The sequence below is a fragment of the Lipomyces tetrasporus genome, assembly GCF_029532465.1.
Source record: "Lipomyces tetrasporus strain NRRL Y-64009 chromosome Unknown POJ06scaffold_9, whole genome shotgun sequence".
Classification (NCBI taxonomy): Eukaryota; Fungi; Ascomycota; class Lipomycetes; order Lipomycetales; family Lipomycetaceae; genus Lipomyces; species Lipomyces tetrasporus.
This window is the reverse complement of record NW_026611604.1, coordinates 677,665-696,660: the sequence shown is the minus strand read 5'-3', so window position 1 is coordinate 696,660 and position 18,996 is coordinate 677,665. Positions and strand designations below refer to the sequence as shown.

Here is an 18,996-nt window from a genome sequence, read left to right as displayed (position 1 = left end):
TTAAATATATGCGCTAGCTTTAGACAGCCGGAAACTTGAAAGCGTAGATCAACGAATTCATGCGTCCCACATTCTGTTTGACAGCATAGAAAACTCTTGTTTGACAATTCTATCAGGCCGGGCACGCGACATAGAGAGCTGCTTTACGGATTCAATAACTATGGATTAAGCTTCACGTATCCTAACATTACACATTATTGGCCATAAAGGAAGCCGAAAGAGGGGACCGGCGTTCGGGGAACAGGAATTTGCCCGCCGATTGACAGCGACGAATTTTTAACGGTTTATCAATCGTTCACACTTATTGTTCTGTTTGTGTCCCTTGTTAATCCTATCCATGTCCCTGGACGCGGTATCTAACCAACACAATCTCGGTCTATTGAAGAAGCACGATTAGCGATCAAAGTAGGGCTACTAATATATATGTACACTAGTCAATAGTACACAGACCATCCCACAAATTAAGACCATGAAATTGAAATTCCAGAACATTTAAACTAAGCTCGATCAACTGCGGGCCCGTGAAGCCGCAACCCCACGCAAACATATATAGTACACATGCACAAATCAACTCACAAAACGTGATTAACTACTAGCACTAACCCCAAGTCCAAGATATAAATTACACAATCTAAACATGTTACAAACAAAGATCAATTATCAACGAGCCGGAAATGCCTGCTGCTGCCGCATCGCCCACAACTCCACCGTACGTCTGCCTTGCTCTGATGCAGCGAGTCGAAGTTTCTCGACCTCCGTCATCTGACGCGTGTGGGTGATTGTCTCCTGAGTAGGCTGTGTATTTAGAGCCTGCATCCCGTTTGCCAACGACACCTGGCCAGAACTACTTTCGATGGAAAAGTTTGCGATAGATCGACCCGTAACGACAGGTTCTTCTTTCACTGCAGCACTTGACGTAGACGGAATGATGCTGACAGTGCCACGAGATGTATCTGACACGACGCTCTCCGTTGTTGTCTTGCTCAAGTCTCGCTTTGACCGGTAGAACGACAGAGAAATAAACCCTGACTTCCGTACACCTTTGCCTGCGTTTGTCAGACTTGCTGTGCTGGACGCTGGCTTTGTGCCAGACAGACGTACGGTGTTCTCCGCTGCACTAGTCCCCTCTGTAGGTACATATCGCGATGAAGCTTGTGGCCTATTGGAGTGATCATTCATATCAAATTTTCCCGAATACTGACTCCGTAAGCTGAGATTACTTAACGACTTCTTGACAACTTTTTCGCGCTCAAGTAATGCACTGCGCTTTTTCTGCAGAGTGAGGTGAGTTGGTACAGACGTGGACACAATCGAGAAGCCCGAATCAGTCTCAGTCACAGAATGCGAATACGACGCGGATACTTTGCGCTCGCTTTTCAGTCGAGCGTCTGTAGCAAACGAGAAAGGAACAGGCTCTGTTGTCTTTCCTGGCGACCTAAAGTTCGACTTTTTTGTCTCACTCGCAACCGTCATCTGTGCCTTATTCTCCGGCGCACTTTCCCGCTGCTGTCTGGTCATACTCTCTGCTCTGCGTTGCTGCCGCAATTGCTTTGTGATGTTTGAGGGTGTGGTGCTAGCCAGTGTCCATGGCTCTTTCTTGAGTTCTTTCCTAATGCTGTCATCTCCTTGAGACCGCCGAATTCTGCCATTCTGATCAACTTCCAATTTTATAGATTGTGCTGATGAAACTTCCGTAGCGGATACTTCAATTTGAGAACACTGGACCGCATGGGCGCGCTTGGATGGAAGCTTACTATTATTGGTGATATGTATCGGCTACAGCACGTCAGTCAGACGCATAATCAAGACAGCATCAAGATAACACCAAGCTCACCTTCTCGGACTCAATCGTCCATGATTCAACTGAATCTAGACCTTTTGCAAGGATGCTCGCTAGAACCGGCGAATAGGTGATTTTTGTATCATTGCCCTTCGGTGGCTTGCCTTGCCTGTTGACAGGCACCACTGTCTTCAAGTGTTTTGCCTTCTTAGCCGACCAGACAATAGATCTTTCGAATGAGTCGTCACTATCACATTCTTTATCGTAGCTTCTCGGTTTGACCATTTCCTCTGAGGCGTTGAGCAACGCAACATCTATGACCGATGTTTTGACGCTTTTCTCCACACAAGTGGTAGTAGGCTCAGAGTCGGTGGTCGCTGACTTACTCTCAACGACTGGATCGATCCGTGGCTGTGAGAGATTGCCAATAGATAAGCTCTCTATTAGCGAAGTCCTCTTGACTGCTTTTGCCTTTTTGAGCCGTCCTGTTCAGTTACATGTTAGACCTCGAGTAGTAACGCAGGATATATCAATCGCCCTTGTACCCTTTGATTTTGGAGTCGTTAGTCCGATTGGCGTGGCAGCTGATGTCTGTGAGCTGCCGACGTTGGCTGATGCCGACCGCGTGACGGGCATGATCGATCTACAAAGCCTGGACCAAAGCCGAGAACTGCCAGAAAATACGTTGCCGAATGACGCTCTTTTTATGAATGCGAGAGAGAGAAGGTGAGCGTTTATGGGGCCCCGGTGTATTTTAGGGAGGGGAAGGAAGTTGCGATTGTGTTGTCAGGGCGCTGGGATGCGGGTCTGTGCAGAGCAAGCGCAAGATGCGGCTTAGCCTGTGATAGCCAATTCGGTGGTGATTTCGTACGGGTGTTTGTTTTGAAATTGCCGGATGAAGTAAGTCACCGCGCCATTCTCAGGGGGGCTATCAATATCGCAGCACCGCCGCCATCAACCTAAATCGCGATTTGCCGGTCTGCCAGATATTGCTTAGCACCAGCCGCGGCATCCGCTATGGAATGTCCTCACGCCAGCAGAAACTGTCATCTGGAAATAGGGGTTTCACGCAAAAACCAATTTGGCTGATTATGATTATTTTCCAGGGTCAGGGTTTATAAACACCAATAATAAACCGACAATCAGCTCCGGTAGCTGCAATTAAAATTTTTGGCGCAATTTCGGCGGCAACCAGGTCGTTCAGTTATGCCGTAACTGGAGATACAGAATATCTGGCGCACGTTTAAGTGTGGGATACTTAAATGATACAGTTATCCTATAATCCTAGGGGTGAATACGATTTGCGAGCAATCGTAACTCGTAATCGTATAGTCTAATATTATTACTATACGATTAGTTGCAAAAGTAGACTGGTTGGCTTTTGGGTACGGCTAGAGTCCTCAAGCAAGGGGGAGAGCGAGCTGGAAAAATTTGAGCGTTTAAATAGGTAGTTGTAACGATACAAACGAGCAATAATTTATATCTGATTCCTTTGAAGGGTGACCTGCACGCAAAGTAAGTGTTCTCATAGTTCCTGACTTCAGTGAGTGCCTTCTGGGGCCTAGCAAGTCTCTGCTTCACCAATAACCTCTCAACCGCTAACTCAGAGGCTGGGATTGTAATATAGTCCCTGGCTGCTACAGCCATATGCGAGTACTCTTCTCCACCCTCGTAGCAGCCATCCCTCCTCAGTGGTATCCACAGCTACTGTCTCTTCCTCAAAGTGCCTGTCGATGTCTGATCTCAAAGCTCTTCGAGGCCATAGCTTTAGGAAAATACGAGACTCCAAAGTAGGCTTCTCAACTCTTCGAATTGGTTCAGTTGGATTATAATCCTACCTTCCTAATATATAAGGAATACGGTTACTAGCTATATATACGATTACGATTACTTACGACTAAAGCCTCATTTTTACGATTAACTTTATGATATCTCAAAAGTTTATCGTAATCGTATCCACCCCTAATATTAATCCTATCGAATATATAATACAGAAATGTGCACTAAGCAGCATTATTCGTGCCATGACGATGGAGGGGGAGAGCAAAGTAGCGTTGCCACGTGCGCATTTCGGATGCTTCCCGTTCGTGTTATTTGGATTCGCAAAATTAGTGTAACCGTGTCGGCTGGTCGGCTGTTGAGAGCGCGATACTGGCCGATCGGGATTTTTTTTTCTTTTCTTTTCACCGCGGCAGGTGTTGTTTACGTTTGTATTTTCGCTATACGGAGACCAATTTACGAGATAATGCATCCTTGATAAATTTTCATTCTCTAGTTGTGGCCAGTCTTCGCGTGTCCTTTCAGTCATCGCGGGGGGGCCTCACCTAATAACGAAATTACTAAATCTCACATCGCCACGCCATGCCAGCCCAAGGAAAATTCCAGAAAAAGGAGACGCCACGAGCACGCGAGGAGCGGATATTACAATTGTTCAGATCGCTAGACACACAACACAAGGGCTATGTTGATAGAGATGCTCTTCAGGAAGGTTTTCACAGACTCAATCATCGTATGTTCATCATTGCAGTGGAAGTGTCGGACCGTTCTAATAGTCATGTAGCCCTAGAACATGCGGACGGAATCACACGGGAAGTTATAGCACTTGTTGACCAAAATGGAGACGGTATTATTCAGGTTAGTCAAAGTCCTGGACTTCAGTCGAAAAAGTAACTTAATATTAACGGTTTGCAGTTCGAAGAATTCAAGCTATTTGTAGAGAAGACGGAGCAGCATCTTTGGGCTTTATTTAATGCGATAGACAAAGATAAAAACGGACGGCTAGACAAGGGTGAGGTGGCCGCTGCTCTTGCAACCTCAGGACTTTCGGTCCCGTCAGCGAAATTAGAACATTTTTTTGACAGCATGGATCGGGACAATGATGGAGCGATTTCTTTCGAAGATTGGAGGGACTTTTTACTTTTCATCCCCCTCGACAACGTGAGCATCCGAGCAGCCTACAGATATTTCTTCGACAGTCTACCATTAACATCCGAAGGAGACGTCGTTCTGAGCGACGACACTCTTGGCGGTATTGGCTACTTTGTTTCGGGAGGTGTAGCAGGGGCCGTGTCTCGAACATCAACTGCCCCGTTTGACAGGTAATTGACTCTTCCAGTTGGGTTAAGAGTCGTGCTAATGTTCTGCGCAGACTAAAAGTGTACCTTATAGCACAGACTAATCAAGTGGCAACGGATACGGCGAAAAAGGCGGCAGTAGCGGCAATCACGGGGGAGGTTAAGGCTGGTGGAATCGTCCGCGGTGGCAGTCCGTTATTGGATGCAATAAAAACGATTTGGAGACACGGCGGAATAAAAAACTTTTTTGTCGGCAACGGTTTGAACGTACTAAAGATTTTTCCGGAATCGGCGATGAAGTTCGGATCTTTTGAGGCTTCCAAACGTGCTTTGGCTCAATTAGAAGGTACATCGGTCAATGAGATGTCTGGAATTTCGTCTTTTTTGGCCGGTGGAATTGGCGGCGCAGTGTCACAATTTGCGGTCTATCCGGTCGACACATTGAAATTGTAAGTCCGATTACCTGTTAAATAGAGTACGGAAGGATAGGGCAGGTACTGACAAGACGTCTAGTCGTGTTCAATGTGAAGCTGAATTTAGTGAGTTGCGGGGAAATGCTCTTCTCTTGAAAACCGCAAAGAACATGTGGCAGAATGGTGGTTTGTCATGCTACTACAGAGGTCTGGCTCTCGGCATCGGGGGAATTTTTCCGTTTGCTGCACTCGATCTCGGCACATTCGAAGCAATGAAGCGGGCCTACGTCAAAACTCGGTCAAAACAACACGGGATTGAAGAAGGCGACGTCAAGCTTGGAAGTGTGATAGTTCTGACGATGGGTGCAATTAGCGGTAGTGTGGGCGCCTCTGTCGTGTATCCTATCAATGTACTGCGGACGCGACTTCAAGCCCAAGGTACTGCCGCTCACCCTCAAACATACGCTGGTATGATGGACGTTTTGAGAAAGACGATTAAACTAGAAGGATATCGGGGACTTTTCCGTGGCTTGGTTCCTAACCTAGCAAAGGTTGCCCCGTCGGTTAGTATTAGGTACGTCAATAGGGATTTGCATCGGTAGTAAGGACGCTAACTAGATGTAGTTATCTGGTATATGAAAATTGCAAGAGCGTAATGGGATTAGAGTAAAAGGTAGGAGTACTGTTTAACTATTTTTGCATTTGGTTTGGATAGGATATAACGGTTGTGAAGCGCAGTCAATTACAGACGCATAAGGATGTTATTAGTAGAGTACGTATTTTGGAATAGAGAAATTGTACATATCATACAAAAACGTAGAGCAATATACAGAAGTGAAGGACACAGCAGCATATACAATTGTGTACAACGCAGAAATAGTCTTCATCAACGAACCACAACTTTGTCCTTCGCCTTCGACTCTTCGACCCATATGTCAAAGCTTAGTGGTCCCATTAACACATTCCTTAGCGGCCGTACTTTCGGAGGCACAGATTTCAAAGGCGTACCCGGTTTTGACGTTGTATCATCTGCCGGGACCCAGGGCGAATCGTGCCCAACCGGAGCGTTGGCTTCTTCGTTCAATTCAATCGTTACAGTGAATGTACACTCGGGCGGTAGTTTGCCGAGTACTGACGATACATGGCTTAGTTTCATAATGCAAGTCCTAAACTGTTCTTCCATGTCGGTCATGTTAAAGGTAAGGTTCTTCATCCTACTGTTTGTTAATCCCAAGATTCGAGTGAGCGCCAGAAAGTCCATACTCCACATCCTGTTCTCGTAGTGAGACCTTGGGGAAGGATGTCACGTCAAACACAAATCTTTCAAGCGGAATATCAATACTTGATAAGATGACTACTGATACCTTACACACGTTCCCCTGTAGGGTCGTTAATACACGCCTAACCTTGTCAACTTAAGCAGATGCTGGCTCACTTTTCGCATCTGATCCATACACGCGCCAATAGCATTCCGCACCCAGTCACAAACTTGCGGATGCCGTGATTGCCTAACGGGAAAATTATACTTTCGGGCAAGCATAAACGTTTCATGTGGATATATTTCACGTTCATACAGAATTGTGTGAATGCTGACGATCAAGAAATCTGAGTAAGCTGAGAGAAGTTGGGCAAATGTCCAAGATGGAAGCTGCGCCTTTGATGTCGACATTACCGCGGCCCAAAGAAAAATAGCGTCAAATTGGCATGGCCGGCCATGACATATCCGTAAAGCTTCTTCAGTATGTAGGACAACTATTTCAGAGCTGTTTTGAATTTATAGCAGGGAGAATGCGGTCATGCGAGTGCACTAGAAATTACACAAAGAGAACCACGTGACCCGAAGCAATTTAGTGCAAAACTCTAATGATTCGCGAGTCGTGAATGAGTTAGACGCGCATAGCGCGTCTCATGCGTAAGACGGACTTCCATTGTTGCGATACAGTACCACCGAATTTTCTATTAGTAGGTTATTGAATTGTTGATATGGATCAACAGGTAGTAGATCTGCTTAATGCGACACAGTCTGCCGATCGTGAGATCCGTACATCCGCAGAACAACAATTAAGAAATTTCCAAGAGACAGAAGGAGATTATTTAGCAACCTCGCTGATCAACGTTGGCACTACAACTAGTTACCCAATCGCACTACGCCAATCTGCACTACTAGTATTGAAGCTGACTATTGCACGAACATGGAGTCTGCAGTTCGAAGAGTTTGTTGAGACGGCCCTCTCGCCAAATGTGAAAACAGTGATTCGAGAAGAGTTGTTCCAGATCTTGCGATCGCCGGAGCGAAAGTTGCGGTCTCTGGCTGCGAACTTGGTTTCGAAGATTTCGAGCGCGGACTTTCCCGATGAATGGCCCGAGCTATTTGATGATCTCATGAGTCTGTTGAGGAGTCCTGAAACTGAAAGTGTTCAGGGAGCTTTGTCCATTTTGAAAGGCATGATCTCTTAATACCTTGCTTGGTCAAGTGAAGGAGCTAATGAGTATTTAGAGCTTCTTGACGACGGCTTGACATTCGAGCAATTCGCGTCAATTGCAAGCGGGGTCTTCGACGCTCTCTACAATCTGGCCACATCGTCCTCCGTACGTTTTGTTTGTCGACGATGTTGCATAGCTAACAATTGCTCTAGTATGATCTCGGTACCAAGGCCAATACTATCGACACAGTTCGTGCAGCACTAAATTTCTTCAATCAGGTTGAGACCCAAGGGGAAAGCATGAGCGAATTTGTTTGTCGAGCTGTAGATATTTGGTCCTTGGTATTCTCGAACAATCTTGCACTGCCATATACGGATGAAGCAAGAAAGGCCGGATTAGTCCTTCTGAAGCATAATACAGCTAAAGCAATACAGCAGATGGATTCCACCTTCCCGTCCCAGTCGAAGCCGTACTTGATGAGCAGACTATTCTCCTCTGTTTGGGCTGATCTGAGCAATAGCTCTGCGCTATATGCGTCTGTCTATATAAACGGCGAATCAGAAGACGATCTGTCAGATCCGGAAGGCGAGGCCAGATATATTAAAATGCTGCCTTTGGAAGAGATGGAATTCATTCGCCAATGTGTCCCGAATCACCAGGTTCAGGCATTCTTTAAGACTTCTGAGGAAAATATGCAATTGTTTATTGATTTATCCATTACCATGGGTCAAGTTTCTGTGGAAGATGTGCGTATTGTGGGTCATCAGCGAGTGTCGAACTGTTCTAATATAGTGCAGGAAGATGATTGGAGGGAAGATGTCAATGGTTTTGTGACGGAAGAACTGTCACTTTCGCCGAAGTACACTTGCCGGACTGCATGTTCTGACTTGTTTATGGTTAGTCCGAGTGAGTGAGATTAAAAGTTAAGAAGTGCTGACAATATGTAGGAAATGGCCGACCATGCTCTGGAACCTCTAATTGACGCCTTGAAGACGAGAATGATATCGTTAGCTAGCGCACAATCTGAACAGGCGTAAGCTGAAACAAGCCTCTCGGATTGTATGTTGAAGCTCACTCTTTTTCTGTAGATGGCGTCCGCTTGAGGCAAGCCTATTCTTGCTTGAGACGGTTCTCGTTCCAGATCGTTCTTATGGGCAACAACTTGGCCAAATTCCAACTATTGATCAGCTGTTGCAGATCATATCAAACGGAGTATCCAGTGGTAAGCTGTTATCGTGATACTTGGAGGGCGTCGCCTAGCTGACATGCCAAAGCAAATGTGTTTCTTCGCGCCCGTTCATATATCTTTAGTGGCACGCTCTGCCGAAATTTAAAAGACATATTAGCGGCTTCAGATATCCCGGAGAAACTGTTTAACTCAACTTTACAGGCTTCATCAACAGATTCGAGTTTTATCGTTCGAGCATGTTGTCAGTTAGCAATCCAAAGGTATACTCTTATTCGTATTATGACCTAATCCAAAATACTAATTCTGAAACGATTCAGATTTTTGTCAGCATATCCTCGACGGCATTCGAAAGCAACTCAGATGGCCATTGTTGAGAGTGTCAGCTCTCTTGTTGCGGACGCTGCGGACGAGACACCATCCTTGCTCGTCGATTCTTTGGAAGCCGCAATTAAGATCAGCCCAGACCTAGCCATTTTACCAGATTCCCAAATCATCGCTCTTCTGTTCTTGTCAGCAGCAAAGGATGCTTCAAATATTCAGTTAACGAGTGACACGTTTGAGGCGTTCGAGTACCTCGCACAGAATATTAGTGCCGATCATTATCAGAAATTTTGCGAAACTGCCATACCACCTCTAGTTGCTGGTCTGAGCACAGCACCTAGCGACGATGAATTGCCGAATGCAACGGTATTGCCTCCTTGCTTCTATCACTGATGAATACGGGCTAATTACTCGTGATATAGCTTATTGTGAACCTACTTTCAATTCTAGTCGACCACGCTCCGACTCCATTACCATCAGGTTTAGTGGACTTCGTGTTCCCTAAAGTTGCGAATATCTTATTAGTGTCTGATGACAATCAGCTTCTTCAAGTACGTTGAATTTGAGTCATTGCTTGGCTCCTTCTACTAAAGGTCATTAATAGTATGGTTCAGAATTCGTCGCCCACATTATCCAACACGATCCTGAACAATTACGGAATTGGTAATAAATAGCGTTGAAATATCGGATCAATATCAGAACCTAATTAGTTGAATAGGAGGGATATTCAGGGCAAGTCCGGGGTAGAAGTTGTGCTCAATATTACTGCTCGGCTTTTGAATCCAGCTGTCGAAGAATCGTCAGCTATGTGTGTCGGCGAAGTCGTTTCCGAGATTGTAGACAAGGTAGATACTGCTACTTGCTTACAAACCTTGTAATATGCATTCAGAGCGACTAATGGCATCCATAGTATGGTCGTGACCTGGGTGAACTTCTTGGCCAATTACTCTCCGCAACAGCTCATCGTCTTGCGTCAGCGTCGAATCCTATGTTTATTCAGGTACGTAATTCTGAACAAGGTGGATTTCAGAATCTGAACTTATTTCTAGAACCTTATCCTGGTATATGCGCATATGGTTACCATAGATCCTCAGGGAGTAGTCGATTTCCTTGCAGAAGTTGAGTTGGAGGGGTCAACTGGTCTGGAGTCGGTAGTTAGGGCATGGCTAGCAAACTTCGACGTCTTCAAGGGATTTCAAGAAATTAGACTAAAGTGAGAGACATTGGCTGTTGATATTTCTTACAATGGAGCTAATCTGTCCTAGTGTGTTGGCTTTGGCCAAGCTGTATATGCTTCACGATCAATCGATTGAATCAATACCAGTGCAGGGCGACTTAATAGTCGAAGATACGAACGTTATCATAACCAGATCTCGTGCCAAAAACAGTATGTCATGAATCACGTTCATCTCGTTGGTCAACGCTAATTCTCAGGACCATATAAATTTACCACCATTCCTGCACATGTTAAAATCGTGAAGCTGTTAATAAAGGAATTAGGAGCGATTCCAAGTAACTCTAACATTGCGAGCCGGGCTGAGTTAATACCGGGTACTGCCACCTCTGAGAATGCAGTTACAAATGGTGATGGGGAGGACGATGATTGGGAAGATGACTTTAATCCTGCTGAATTTGGCATGACCATGAGTGGTATGGAAGAGTCCAATAAACTTCTTGAAGATACTACTGACAGATTCTAGAACTGCAAAAATTGGCACGATCAGAGAGTAACGAATTTGATAGCGACGCAGAGGACGGTGACGATGCAATAGGATATTTCGACCCCAAAGGAGGAGATGACGAGACTAATGTAAGATCAATACCATTCTGTATCTGACGCTGATTGACGAGCGATAGGAAACTCTCATTACCTTTTTCCGTACATTGAGTGCGAATGAACCTGAGAGATTTGAGCAGATACGCCAGAATTATTGCTCGCCGACCGAACGAGATATATTGAAGCGCTGGAAGCCAGACGTTTGGCTAACGCAAGATTCATGAGCAGAGTTTGACGTTAATCTATCATTGTATATATTAGTCGATTTTTACCGGACAGGATGTAGATAGATTATTTAAATGGCTACGGCTTGGGGACGACTCGAGTAACTGAATATTTGGGTAAGGTGACCGACGTCCATCATGGAATCATCTCAGTCGAGGCAGGCGATCGTGAGGCTCAAATGCCGACGACGTTACGTACCTTACGTGCCCGATCTCGCAAATTAGGTTGAGCTTTATACAGTAAAGTTCTGCTTCAACGAACAGCTGAGTCTGTGGGTGGATTAGGGTTCACGTCGTTCCGTCCTCTCAAATTTTTTTTTTCCTGCGGTGGTATATAGGCACACTTATCTGGACAGGCTCCTACCACTGACCGATTTCGTGATTTGGTGTTCGTGGCATTGGATTTTAGATTATTGGCACAAAATACAATACTATCCGGAGCTGGAGTACTTCTGATTTGAAACTCAATAGTTTGTGCGTAATCATGATTTGGAGAATTAGCTAAGTTCGCTGAATTTGCGAGCTAGCCATTGGAGTGACTACTGACCGGCGACAGGCCACCGTCTTACATATTCGTTACATATATAAGGAATTCTACAGCATGGCCGATGCCCAATTTCTATCACAGCTCACGGAGCTGTTGAACCAGACTACAGCTCCTAACAGTGCTGCCATTAAGTCTGCGTCGAACAAGCTACAGAAGGAATTTTACCCGCTACCTCAGTCAGTGGCAGCCCTTATTCAAATCATGCAGCAGAATCAGTCACAGCAGATCCGACAGCTCGGTGCTGTTGAAGTCCGGAAGCTCATCTCCAACCATTGGGACGACCTCGACGAATCAATTCGCGTACAGATTCGACATTCGCTGTTGCAGTCCACATTGCAGGAGCCCTCGCCTCTCGTCCGACACGCGTCTTCTCGTGTTATTTCTGAGATAGCAAAGATTGATTTACCTCACAACGCCTGGTCTGACTTGCCAGAGTATCTACACAAGGCGGCGACATCAGCTTCGGCTAGCGAACGTGAGGTCGGCGTATACATACTTTATACCTTGTTGGATACAATGGAAGAAACCTTCGGCGACAAGGTCGGCGAACTATTTTCATTGTTTTCGCATACAATTAATGATCCAGAAAGTCAGGCAGTGCGAACCAATACTCTTCTTGCACTGGGTAAGATCTCCGAGATTATAGAGAGCCAAGATCATATTCAGATGTTCAGGCAATTCATTCCGGGAATGGTTGGTGTGTTAAAGCAGTTGATTGATCAGAACGATGAAAAGGCCGTGAGCCAGGCATTCGAAGTATTTCAGACATTATTATGGGTTGATTCGGCAATAGTGTCGAAAAGTCTCGGCGATCTCATCCAGTTTATGTTGGAAATGGCCAAGGAAAAGAATGTGGATGCTGAGTTCCGCTCATTAGCGCTACAGTTTCTGTCCAATTCTGTACGGTTCAAGAAGATGAAAGTTCAATCACTTAAGGTCGGTCCTGTTCTTACATCTGCAGCGCTGGCCATTGCTGGCGAAGAAGTGGAAGATATGGACGATGACGATGACGAGAATAATGTCGCTCGCTTGTCTTTAAGGCTCATCGATATTCTGTCGACAAGCTTGCCACCATCCCAAGTTATGAATGTTCTAATAACTGAGATTCCAAAATATGCTTCTTCGCCAAATGGAAATTATCGCCGCGCTGGTCTTCTTGCACTTTGCGTCGCCGTAGAAGGTGCACCAGAGTTCTTGTCTACTCAAATTAAGATTGTGCTACCAATCATCCTCCAGGGCCTTAGCGACAGCGTTTTGGACGTCAGAGTGGCTGCGTTGCAAGCTCTTGCTCAGCTTGCAGATGAGTTACAAGACACTGTTAGCAAAGAGCATCAGGTTCTTCTTCCACTGGTGTTTAACATGATGGAGACCACTGATTTAAAGGTTGCCAAGGCCGCTTGTACCGCTTTAGACGCGATGATCGAGACTATGGAAAAGGACGTCATTGCTCGGTATCTACAGACTCTGATGACGAGGCTTCTCGAGTTGCTGGCCCAGCCGTCGAATGACGTGACAGTAAAGGCCCCCATCATAGCCGCGATAGGATCTGCTGCGCATGCTGCGAAGAATGAGTTTTTGCCATATTTCGATTCTACTATTCGCACTTTTGAGCCGTACTTATCCCTGACAGAAGGTGAAAAAGAGCTTGATGTCAAAGGAACTTGCTTCGATTCACTGGGTGCGATGGCTAATGCCGTTGGCAAAGACGCCTTTAGTCCCTATGCAGCTCCAGTAGTGCAAGCTGCATATGAATGCTTGCAGACCAATCACAACCGGCTTCGGGAGTGTGTGTTCTTGTTCTTTGGTGTCCTGGCGAAAGTCTATGGTGCAGAGTTTGCTGCTTTCTTACCGAAGATTATGCCTGAACTCTTCAAGTGCTTGGAGCAAGATGAAACTGGTTATGAGGAGAAAGAAGATGTTGACATTGGCGACGCTGATGAAGAAGACATTTGGCAAAATCTTACTGTGAATAGCGGATTGGCTATGGAGAAGGTAGGTCTCGTCAAACCGTCGATTCTGGAATTATGGACACTAACAGACATGTAGGAAATTGCTGCAGATGCAATTGGTGATCTTGTAGCTGGCACGAAGGAAGCGTTCTTGCCATATTTGGAGGAATCCTCGAAGGTTCTCATCGACCTAATGAGCCACTTTTATGAGGGTATCCGGAAAGCTGCTATTGGATCACTGTGGCGGGCAGTTGGAACAGTGTACGAAGTCTCCAGTCCTCCAAAGTGGCAACCGGGCCTCCCATTGAAGGTACCCTTGACTGAGACAGTTGCGAGCTATAGCGCTATGGTTCGCAAAGCGACTCTTGAGGCTTTTGGCGAAGAGGACGATAGGTACGTCTTTTCTTTTAGATCCACATCTGCGCGTATATGTTTACATGATGAAAAACAAACTTTTATTAAACTCAGCTCACTCAGAGACACAAGTTGTCATTGCTGATACGGTTTTTCTGATACTTCGCGTCTCTGTTGCACTTCAGGTGTTATAAGTTATATTGACACGTTATGACTAACATAAATTGTTGCAGGGCTACTGCCACGGTTGTCTGTGACAATCTTTGCGAGATTATCAGACTTTGTGGTCCAGGCATTGTCGGCAACGACTTGGAGCCAATTGCAACCACGATTCTCTCTATCCTCAAGAAACAGCACGTTTGCCAGACACAAGATGATGATCCAGAAGAAGAAGACATTGAGGATGCCGCCGAGTACGATATTTTACTAGTTGAATCTGCGATGGATGTTATTGTTTCACTGGCTGCTGCCTTTGCTGGAGACTTTGATAACTATTTCCGCATTTTCTGTCCCGTTATTCTGAAGTATTGCTCCAATTCCACTGCTGGTGAGCGAAAAGCTGGTGTTGGTGCATTGGCAGAAATTGTGAACGGCATGAAATCCTCAATCACTCCTTATACGTCGCAGCTGCTGAAGGCCTTTGTACATCGGCTTTCCGATGAGTCCATTGAAGTTAGGAGCAACGCTGTGTATGGATACGGTCTACTGGCTGAGTATAGCCAGTCGCCGCAGGAGATTGTCACGACTTATCCCAAGTGTTTGCAGCGTCTCCAGCAATGCCTGGTTTCTGATTCCGATAACGATAGGTGCGTGGCGAACATCTGCGGTTGTGTTGCTCGAATGACCTACAGCCATTCTGAAGATGTTCCGCTCGGTGACGTTCTTCCTGCTTTGCTCTACAGTTTGCCGCTTAAGGATGGCTGCGAAGAAAATGACCCGATTTTCCGATTGGTTGTTCAACTGTACAAGAGCAATAACTCAACAATCCATGGTCTGACAGAACAAGTCTTGAAAGTTCTAGAGCATATCTTTGCTGCCGACTGCGAAGACAATAAGCAGTTTGAGTTTGATGAGACACGACAAGAAGTCATTGAACTACTCCGGTATATCAACCAGTCTAATCCTGGAGCTATTAAAAGCTCGATTTTGTTGAAAGCGATTCAGGGATGATGGGTTTTGGAATGGGTGTTTCCTCAACTGGATGATATGGGTGGGGATTAATGGGGTCACATAAGATTTTAGATTTTGTAGCTTGTATTAATAATGTGATATTTTGGCGCTGATTCGGATTTAATACTGTCAATATTTAGTATCTGGTACATGAACTATGCAATTATAGATTTTTTTTGTATCAATGGAGATGCTTCGATAATCAACGTGACCCCGTTACCCTCTATGCTATTATGGGATATTTACACATACAGACACTATACAACATTACATCAACTAACTTGGAACCATCGCCATCCTTTCTAAAGCTTCTCATCAATGCAAAACATATCCAAGATCCCAAACATGCCAAACCTATCGTAACTAGAGAACAGATGAATGAAAAATATAACCAGGCCTAAATTATGGACAGTTACTCAACGTCCGTATCCAACGCATTCTCCGTTTCTAGCTCCACACTTCGCTGCTCATTCCCGCTCTGTCGACGGTCATCCATATCCAACCCATCACCGCTATCAAACAGGCTACCACCGAGATGCTCGGTTATAAACAGCGACAAAACGCACGCAACAGCGAAAATAAGAATTGCCGCAAAGAAGGTCACTTTGGGATTGGATGCAACTGTAGAGGCATAAATATTCGAGAATATAATTGGCGCGACAATACCACTCAGACTATTCATCAACGACAAGGCGCCCAATACTGCGCCAGTACTTTCTTTCGGAACATGCTTCGTGATGGCGGCGTGGATTGTGGGTGACCCAAGACTTCCCAACGCGCCTAGTGCGCCGCCAATGGCGAACTCGGCACCGTTAGTGGCGGACGCCATGAGCAAGAACGACACTGCATCACAGACAACCGACATACGGATCACAAAGATGTCCGACTTCGACGCGCCGACTTCGTGCTGTGCGTGCGGACGTAGCCGCTTGTACATAAACATGATCGCTGGAAGCACAACAAGCAGTGCAATCACTCGGGCTACGGAAGCCAATGAGATAAATAACCCGGTTTCCACACTCGTCCAGTGAAATGTATATTCGGCATATAGCAAAACCGTCATAGTCACTCCCATCGAGCAGCCGGCGACGATTGTCTCAATGGCAGACAGGACGGCAATATTCTTCTTAATAGTTGGACGCGTGCCATCGTTAGGCCATAGAACTCTCAATGGCTGGAAGAAATTGAAATTGAGACGTCTGAGGTAGTAATGCATATCTCGCGCACGGGCAGCGTCGAATTCCGTGCCAATGCGCTGTACTTCCTCAGCGTCAATCATTCTCTCCTGGGAGAGCGACTCTGGAAGCACAAACAGGATGAATAGAGCAAAAAGAGTCTCCATAACCAGAGAAACATATATAACCGACATAATGTTATTGGTGAGTTCGATTAACATGCCGCCAAACACCGGACCAAAAGCAACCCCACCGAACATGCACGCGCGAAATAGGCCAAACGCATGCGCACGCTTCACTGGAGGTGTGCAGTCGGTGGCATAGGCATGTACGATTAGCATCATCGTAGCCATCGACCCAGTGAGACCTTCAACTATAGGACTTATAAGGAGCCAGCGATATGCATGTGGACTGGCAGACTTCATTGCGGCCACAAATATAGTGGCATGGGCCTACGGCTGGTTTAGTAATTACCAAACTGGGCGGCGCATCAAACTATCATACCACAGGTCCAATAGCTGTAATCGCAAGGACCGGACGACGTCCAATTCTGTCTGACAATGCTCCAAGCTTGGGGCTCACTAGAGCAGCTATAAACGATTCCCATTAGCACGAATGCATAGAAGGTAATAAGGCAGCCTTCATACCCAGAATGCCCTGGATTAATCCAATTATCATCGTGAATCGCGCGACAATTGCGTGCACATCGGCGGTTTGACAATCTCTGCTGATGTCCTCCATCGCCTCCAACTGATCTGGCTGCATATGATAAGCGCTACAGACCATAGTCAATATCGCGTTTAGGCTCGGCGCAATTAACGCGCCTTCCGCAACGGTGTGGACCAGATATGCGGGTAGTAGCACGTAAATTGACGGCCGCTTCCACCATTTCGAATTGTAAGGGTGAAACGGCCGTGCTCGTATCGAAGCATCTGAAACTGTCGCCGCATCGGGGTCATCGCGATAAGAAGCTGATGGAAGCTGATGGCTTGATAGATCTCTGGAAACATTATTATTCGAAATTGTCGACTTCCATGAAATTCTCAAACCGAATAGGAGCTTACCTAGGACGATACTCCTCGCGCTCGTTATCGATGGCCTCTCCCGCAGTCATTGTCCTGCTACTTTTGCCGCTAAAGCTGCTAGTGTTGTCACAATCTGGCCTGAAAATAAAGGCAGTTCAACTTGTAGCAGGTGGTATTCAGAGGATTGTTAAGTGCCTCGTGAGCATTGCACCGCAGGTATGAAGGATATATCATTCGTAAAGCAGCGCAATCTAGGCAGCATGGAGCGTTCGAGGCTGACAGTCGCTTTGAACCAAGCCTTGCGTAACATAGCGCAAAAGTGAAACTCTCTTTGGGCACACCAGGCCTTGTTCAGCGCATTATAGTCCGCAAATCTAACGGTATGCGGTAAACGTGATGCAAGAGCAATCAGATTGAGCGTTAGCTGCAAGTTTAATTCTAACCTTATCTAATCCCCGTTAGCAGGTTGCCTCATCGTTGGGTTAGGGTAAATGCCAATTTGACTAGATGTCAGGGACGTGGTTTTGCCTATAACTTGCGAATTCGCACACGGACAGGCAATTGATATCACCAGTGGGCACGTATTAACTCAGGGAGTACTGGTAAATTCATATGTGACGTATACATATGTGACGGGCTCGCAGGACTTGTTTATAGAGTCCCGATAAGGTTGAACAAATATCACCGAATCCCCGAGATGGTCTCACTTCATCATTACTGTTGTCTTGCCTCAGGCACAAGTCATTGCATTTTGTGCTCTCCCTCGACCGTCGATTCGGAATATGTCGATTTGTAGCAGCCAAAAGCCGTTCTAGCCCTAGGCCCACTAGCTAGGCTTGCGAAAGCAAGATTTGTTTCGTATTGCCGGACGGGGCAACCAGCCGCACAATTTGCGGCTGGCAACTTTAGATCCGAGAAACAGAAGAAAAGCTAAAATGGATGTCTGAGGTCTTTCGAGAGCTATGTCGCACCTTAAGATGAATACTGGCAGTCTGGAATTTCCGACTTTTTGTGTTTTCATATACTACTGGTAAAGTATTTTCTATGATCTCTTCATGCGTTTGATTAACATGCTAACTCGGAAAGTCTCCGCACCGAATAGGTTGTTCGACTGGGCAGGCTTCTTGATGACCGCTGCTGCTCTTTATTATACCATACGTGATTGATTTTTAGTTGATTAAATATGGATTGTGTTTTTTTGGCGCTAGATGCGTTCATTTGTATGGTAGTCAGATCTCGTTATTAACAAGCAAGAACAAATACTGTCTATTAAATCACGGTATCAGGGCTCAGCAAGAGCAAATCAGCAAGAGCAAATTAGCAAGACTAGACCATCTGTCTATAATTCAATCGCTGCGCGACTTTCGAGTCCAATAATGCATGCTGGTGAATGTTGGCATTCTTCCACTGCTAGAAGTTAGTCTCTGCCGTTGACTGAGGTGTTCATACTGACTTTCGTGGAGCATATCTTCCGACTCATATTAGCCCGATATGGTTCAACGACCAGGTGGTCAGGATTGATGCAGGTGGACTGATGTCAGGAGTCAGCTCCTGGGTACAATTCTCACAACTGA

General features: G+C 45.8%; 6 protein-coding genes across 6 annotated transcripts; 3 read left to right on the top strand and 3 right to left on the bottom strand.

The window, feature by feature from the left end:
- Window positions 1–386: 386 nt before the first annotated feature.
- On the bottom strand, window positions 387–2,576 carry POJ06DRAFT_259138 (uncharacterized protein). Its single transcript, XM_056188335.1, has 3 exons — window positions 2,326–2,576; window positions 1,835–2,265; window positions 387–1,776 (listed from the first exon to the last, which is right to left on the bottom strand). The coding sequence occupies exons 1-3, from the start codon at window positions 2,414–2,416 to the stop codon at window positions 661–663; spliced, it is 1,638 nt and encodes a 545-aa protein (XP_056041764.1). The 5' UTR covers window positions 2,417–2,576; the 3' UTR covers window positions 387–660.
- Window positions 2,577–4,019: 1,443 nt separating this feature from the next.
- On the top strand, window positions 4,020–6,045 carry POJ06DRAFT_149111 (mitochondrial carrier domain-containing protein). Its single transcript, XM_056184638.1, has 6 exons — window positions 4,020–4,289; window positions 4,341–4,414; window positions 4,472–4,878; window positions 4,929–5,303; window positions 5,368–5,841; window positions 5,892–6,045. The coding sequence occupies exons 1-6, from the start codon at window positions 4,142–4,144 to the stop codon at window positions 5,935–5,937; spliced, it is 1,524 nt and encodes a 507-aa protein (XP_056041763.1). The 5' UTR covers window positions 4,020–4,141; the 3' UTR covers window positions 5,938–6,045.
- Window positions 6,042–7,070, bottom strand: POJ06DRAFT_259132 (DNA-binding protein). Its single transcript, XM_056188334.1, has 3 exons — window positions 6,703–7,070; window positions 6,531–6,646; window positions 6,042–6,481 (listed from the first exon to the last, which is right to left on the bottom strand). The coding sequence occupies exons 1-3, from the start codon at window positions 6,934–6,936 to the stop codon at window positions 6,154–6,156; spliced, it is 678 nt and encodes a 225-aa protein (XP_056041762.1). The 5' UTR covers window positions 6,937–7,070; the 3' UTR covers window positions 6,042–6,153.
- A 113-nt stretch (window positions 7,071–7,183) lies between these two features.
- POJ06DRAFT_277553 (armadillo-type protein) lies at window positions 7,184–11,556 on the top strand. Its single transcript, XM_056189718.1, has 17 exons — window positions 7,184–7,710; window positions 7,765–7,856; window positions 7,904–8,437; window positions 8,489–8,587; window positions 8,639–8,724; window positions 8,780–8,913; window positions 8,966–9,140; window positions 9,198–9,567; window positions 9,624–9,752; window positions 9,806–9,864; window positions 9,920–10,046; window positions 10,112–10,201; window positions 10,251–10,414; window positions 10,467–10,588; window positions 10,636–10,851; window positions 10,902–11,011; window positions 11,059–11,556. The coding sequence occupies exons 1-17, from the start codon at window positions 7,251–7,253 to the stop codon at window positions 11,200–11,202; spliced, it is 3,111 nt and encodes a 1,036-aa protein (XP_056041761.1). The 5' UTR covers window positions 7,184–7,250; the 3' UTR covers window positions 11,203–11,556.
- Window positions 11,557–11,803: 247 nt separating this feature from the next.
- POJ06DRAFT_200404 (armadillo-type protein) lies at window positions 11,804–15,222 on the top strand (the record flags this gene model as incomplete). The annotated part of the gene is made up of 3 exons (XM_056185188.1): window positions 11,804–13,741; window positions 13,796–14,091; window positions 14,286–15,222. The coding sequence occupies 3 exons, from the start codon at window positions 11,804–11,806 to the stop codon at window positions 15,220–15,222; spliced, it is 3,171 nt and encodes a 1,056-aa protein (XP_056041760.1).
- A 406-nt stretch (window positions 15,223–15,628) lies between these two features.
- On the bottom strand, window positions 15,629–17,693 carry POJ06DRAFT_149041 (major facilitator superfamily domain-containing protein). Its single transcript, XM_056184637.1, has 4 exons — window positions 17,462–17,693; window positions 17,045–17,397; window positions 16,902–16,987; window positions 15,629–16,849 (listed from the first exon to the last, which is right to left on the bottom strand). The coding sequence occupies exons 1-4, from the start codon at window positions 17,509–17,511 to the stop codon at window positions 15,635–15,637; spliced, it is 1,704 nt and encodes a 567-aa protein (XP_056041759.1). The 5' UTR covers window positions 17,512–17,693; the 3' UTR covers window positions 15,629–15,634.
- Window positions 17,694–18,996: the final 1,303 nt, after the last annotated feature.

Bases quoted from the DNA above. Each gene is read 5' to 3' on its own strand.
- POJ06DRAFT_259138 (XM_056188335.1), bottom strand. From the start codon at position 2,416: ATGCCCGTCACGCGGTCGGCATCAGCCAACGTCGGCAGCTCACAGACA. The intron at 2,266-2,325 runs GTACAAGGGCGA...GTAACTGAACAG, and splicing joins AACGACTCCAAAATCAAAGG to GACGGCTCAAAAAGGCAAAA. The intron at 1,777-1,834 runs GTGAGCTTGGTG...GACGTGCTGTAG, and splicing joins GGACGATTGAGTCCGAGAAG to CCGATACATATCACCAATAA.
- POJ06DRAFT_149111 (XM_056184638.1), top strand. From the start codon at position 4,142: ATGCCAGCCCAAGGAAAATTCCAGAAAAAGGAGACGCCACGAGCACGC. The intron at 5,304-5,367 runs GTAAGTCCGATT...CAAGACGTCTAG, and splicing joins CCGGTCGACACATTGAAATT to TCGTGTTCAATGTGAAGCTG. The intron at 5,842-5,891 runs GTACGTCAATAG...AACTAGATGTAG, and splicing joins GCCCCGTCGGTTAGTATTAG to TTATCTGGTATATGAAAATT.
- POJ06DRAFT_259132 (XM_056188334.1), bottom strand. From the start codon at position 6,936: ATGTCGACATCAAAGGCGCAGCTTCCATCTTGGACATTTGCCCAACTT. The intron at 6,647-6,702 runs GTGAGCCAGCAT...ACGACCCTACAG, and splicing joins GTATGGATCAGATGCGAAAA to GGGAACGTGTGTAAGGTATC. The intron at 6,482-6,530 runs GTATGGACTTTC...AACAAACAGTAG, and splicing joins CTACGAGAACAGGATGTGGA to GATGAAGAACCTTACCTTTA.
- POJ06DRAFT_277553 (XM_056189718.1), top strand. From the start codon at position 7,251: ATGGATCAACAGGTAGTAGATCTGCTTAATGCGACACAGTCTGCCGAT. The intron at 9,568-9,623 runs GTATTGCCTCCT...CTCGTGATATAG, and splicing joins ATGAATTGCCGAATGCAACG to CTTATTGTGAACCTACTTTC. The intron at 10,415-10,466 runs GTGAGAGACATT...AATCTGTCCTAG, and splicing joins TTTCAAGAAATTAGACTAAA to TGTGTTGGCTTTGGCCAAGC.
- POJ06DRAFT_149041 (XM_056184637.1), bottom strand. From the start codon at position 17,511: ATGACTGCGGGAGAGGCCATCGATAACGAGCGCGAGGAGTATCGTCCT. The intron at 17,398-17,461 runs GTAAGCTCCTAT...TAATGTTTCCAG, and splicing joins CGCGAGGAGTATCGTCCTAG to AGATCTATCAAGCCATCAGC. The intron at 16,988-17,044 runs GTATGAAGGCTG...AATCGTTTATAG, and splicing joins ATTAATCCAGGGCATTCTGG to CTGCTCTAGTGAGCCCCAAG.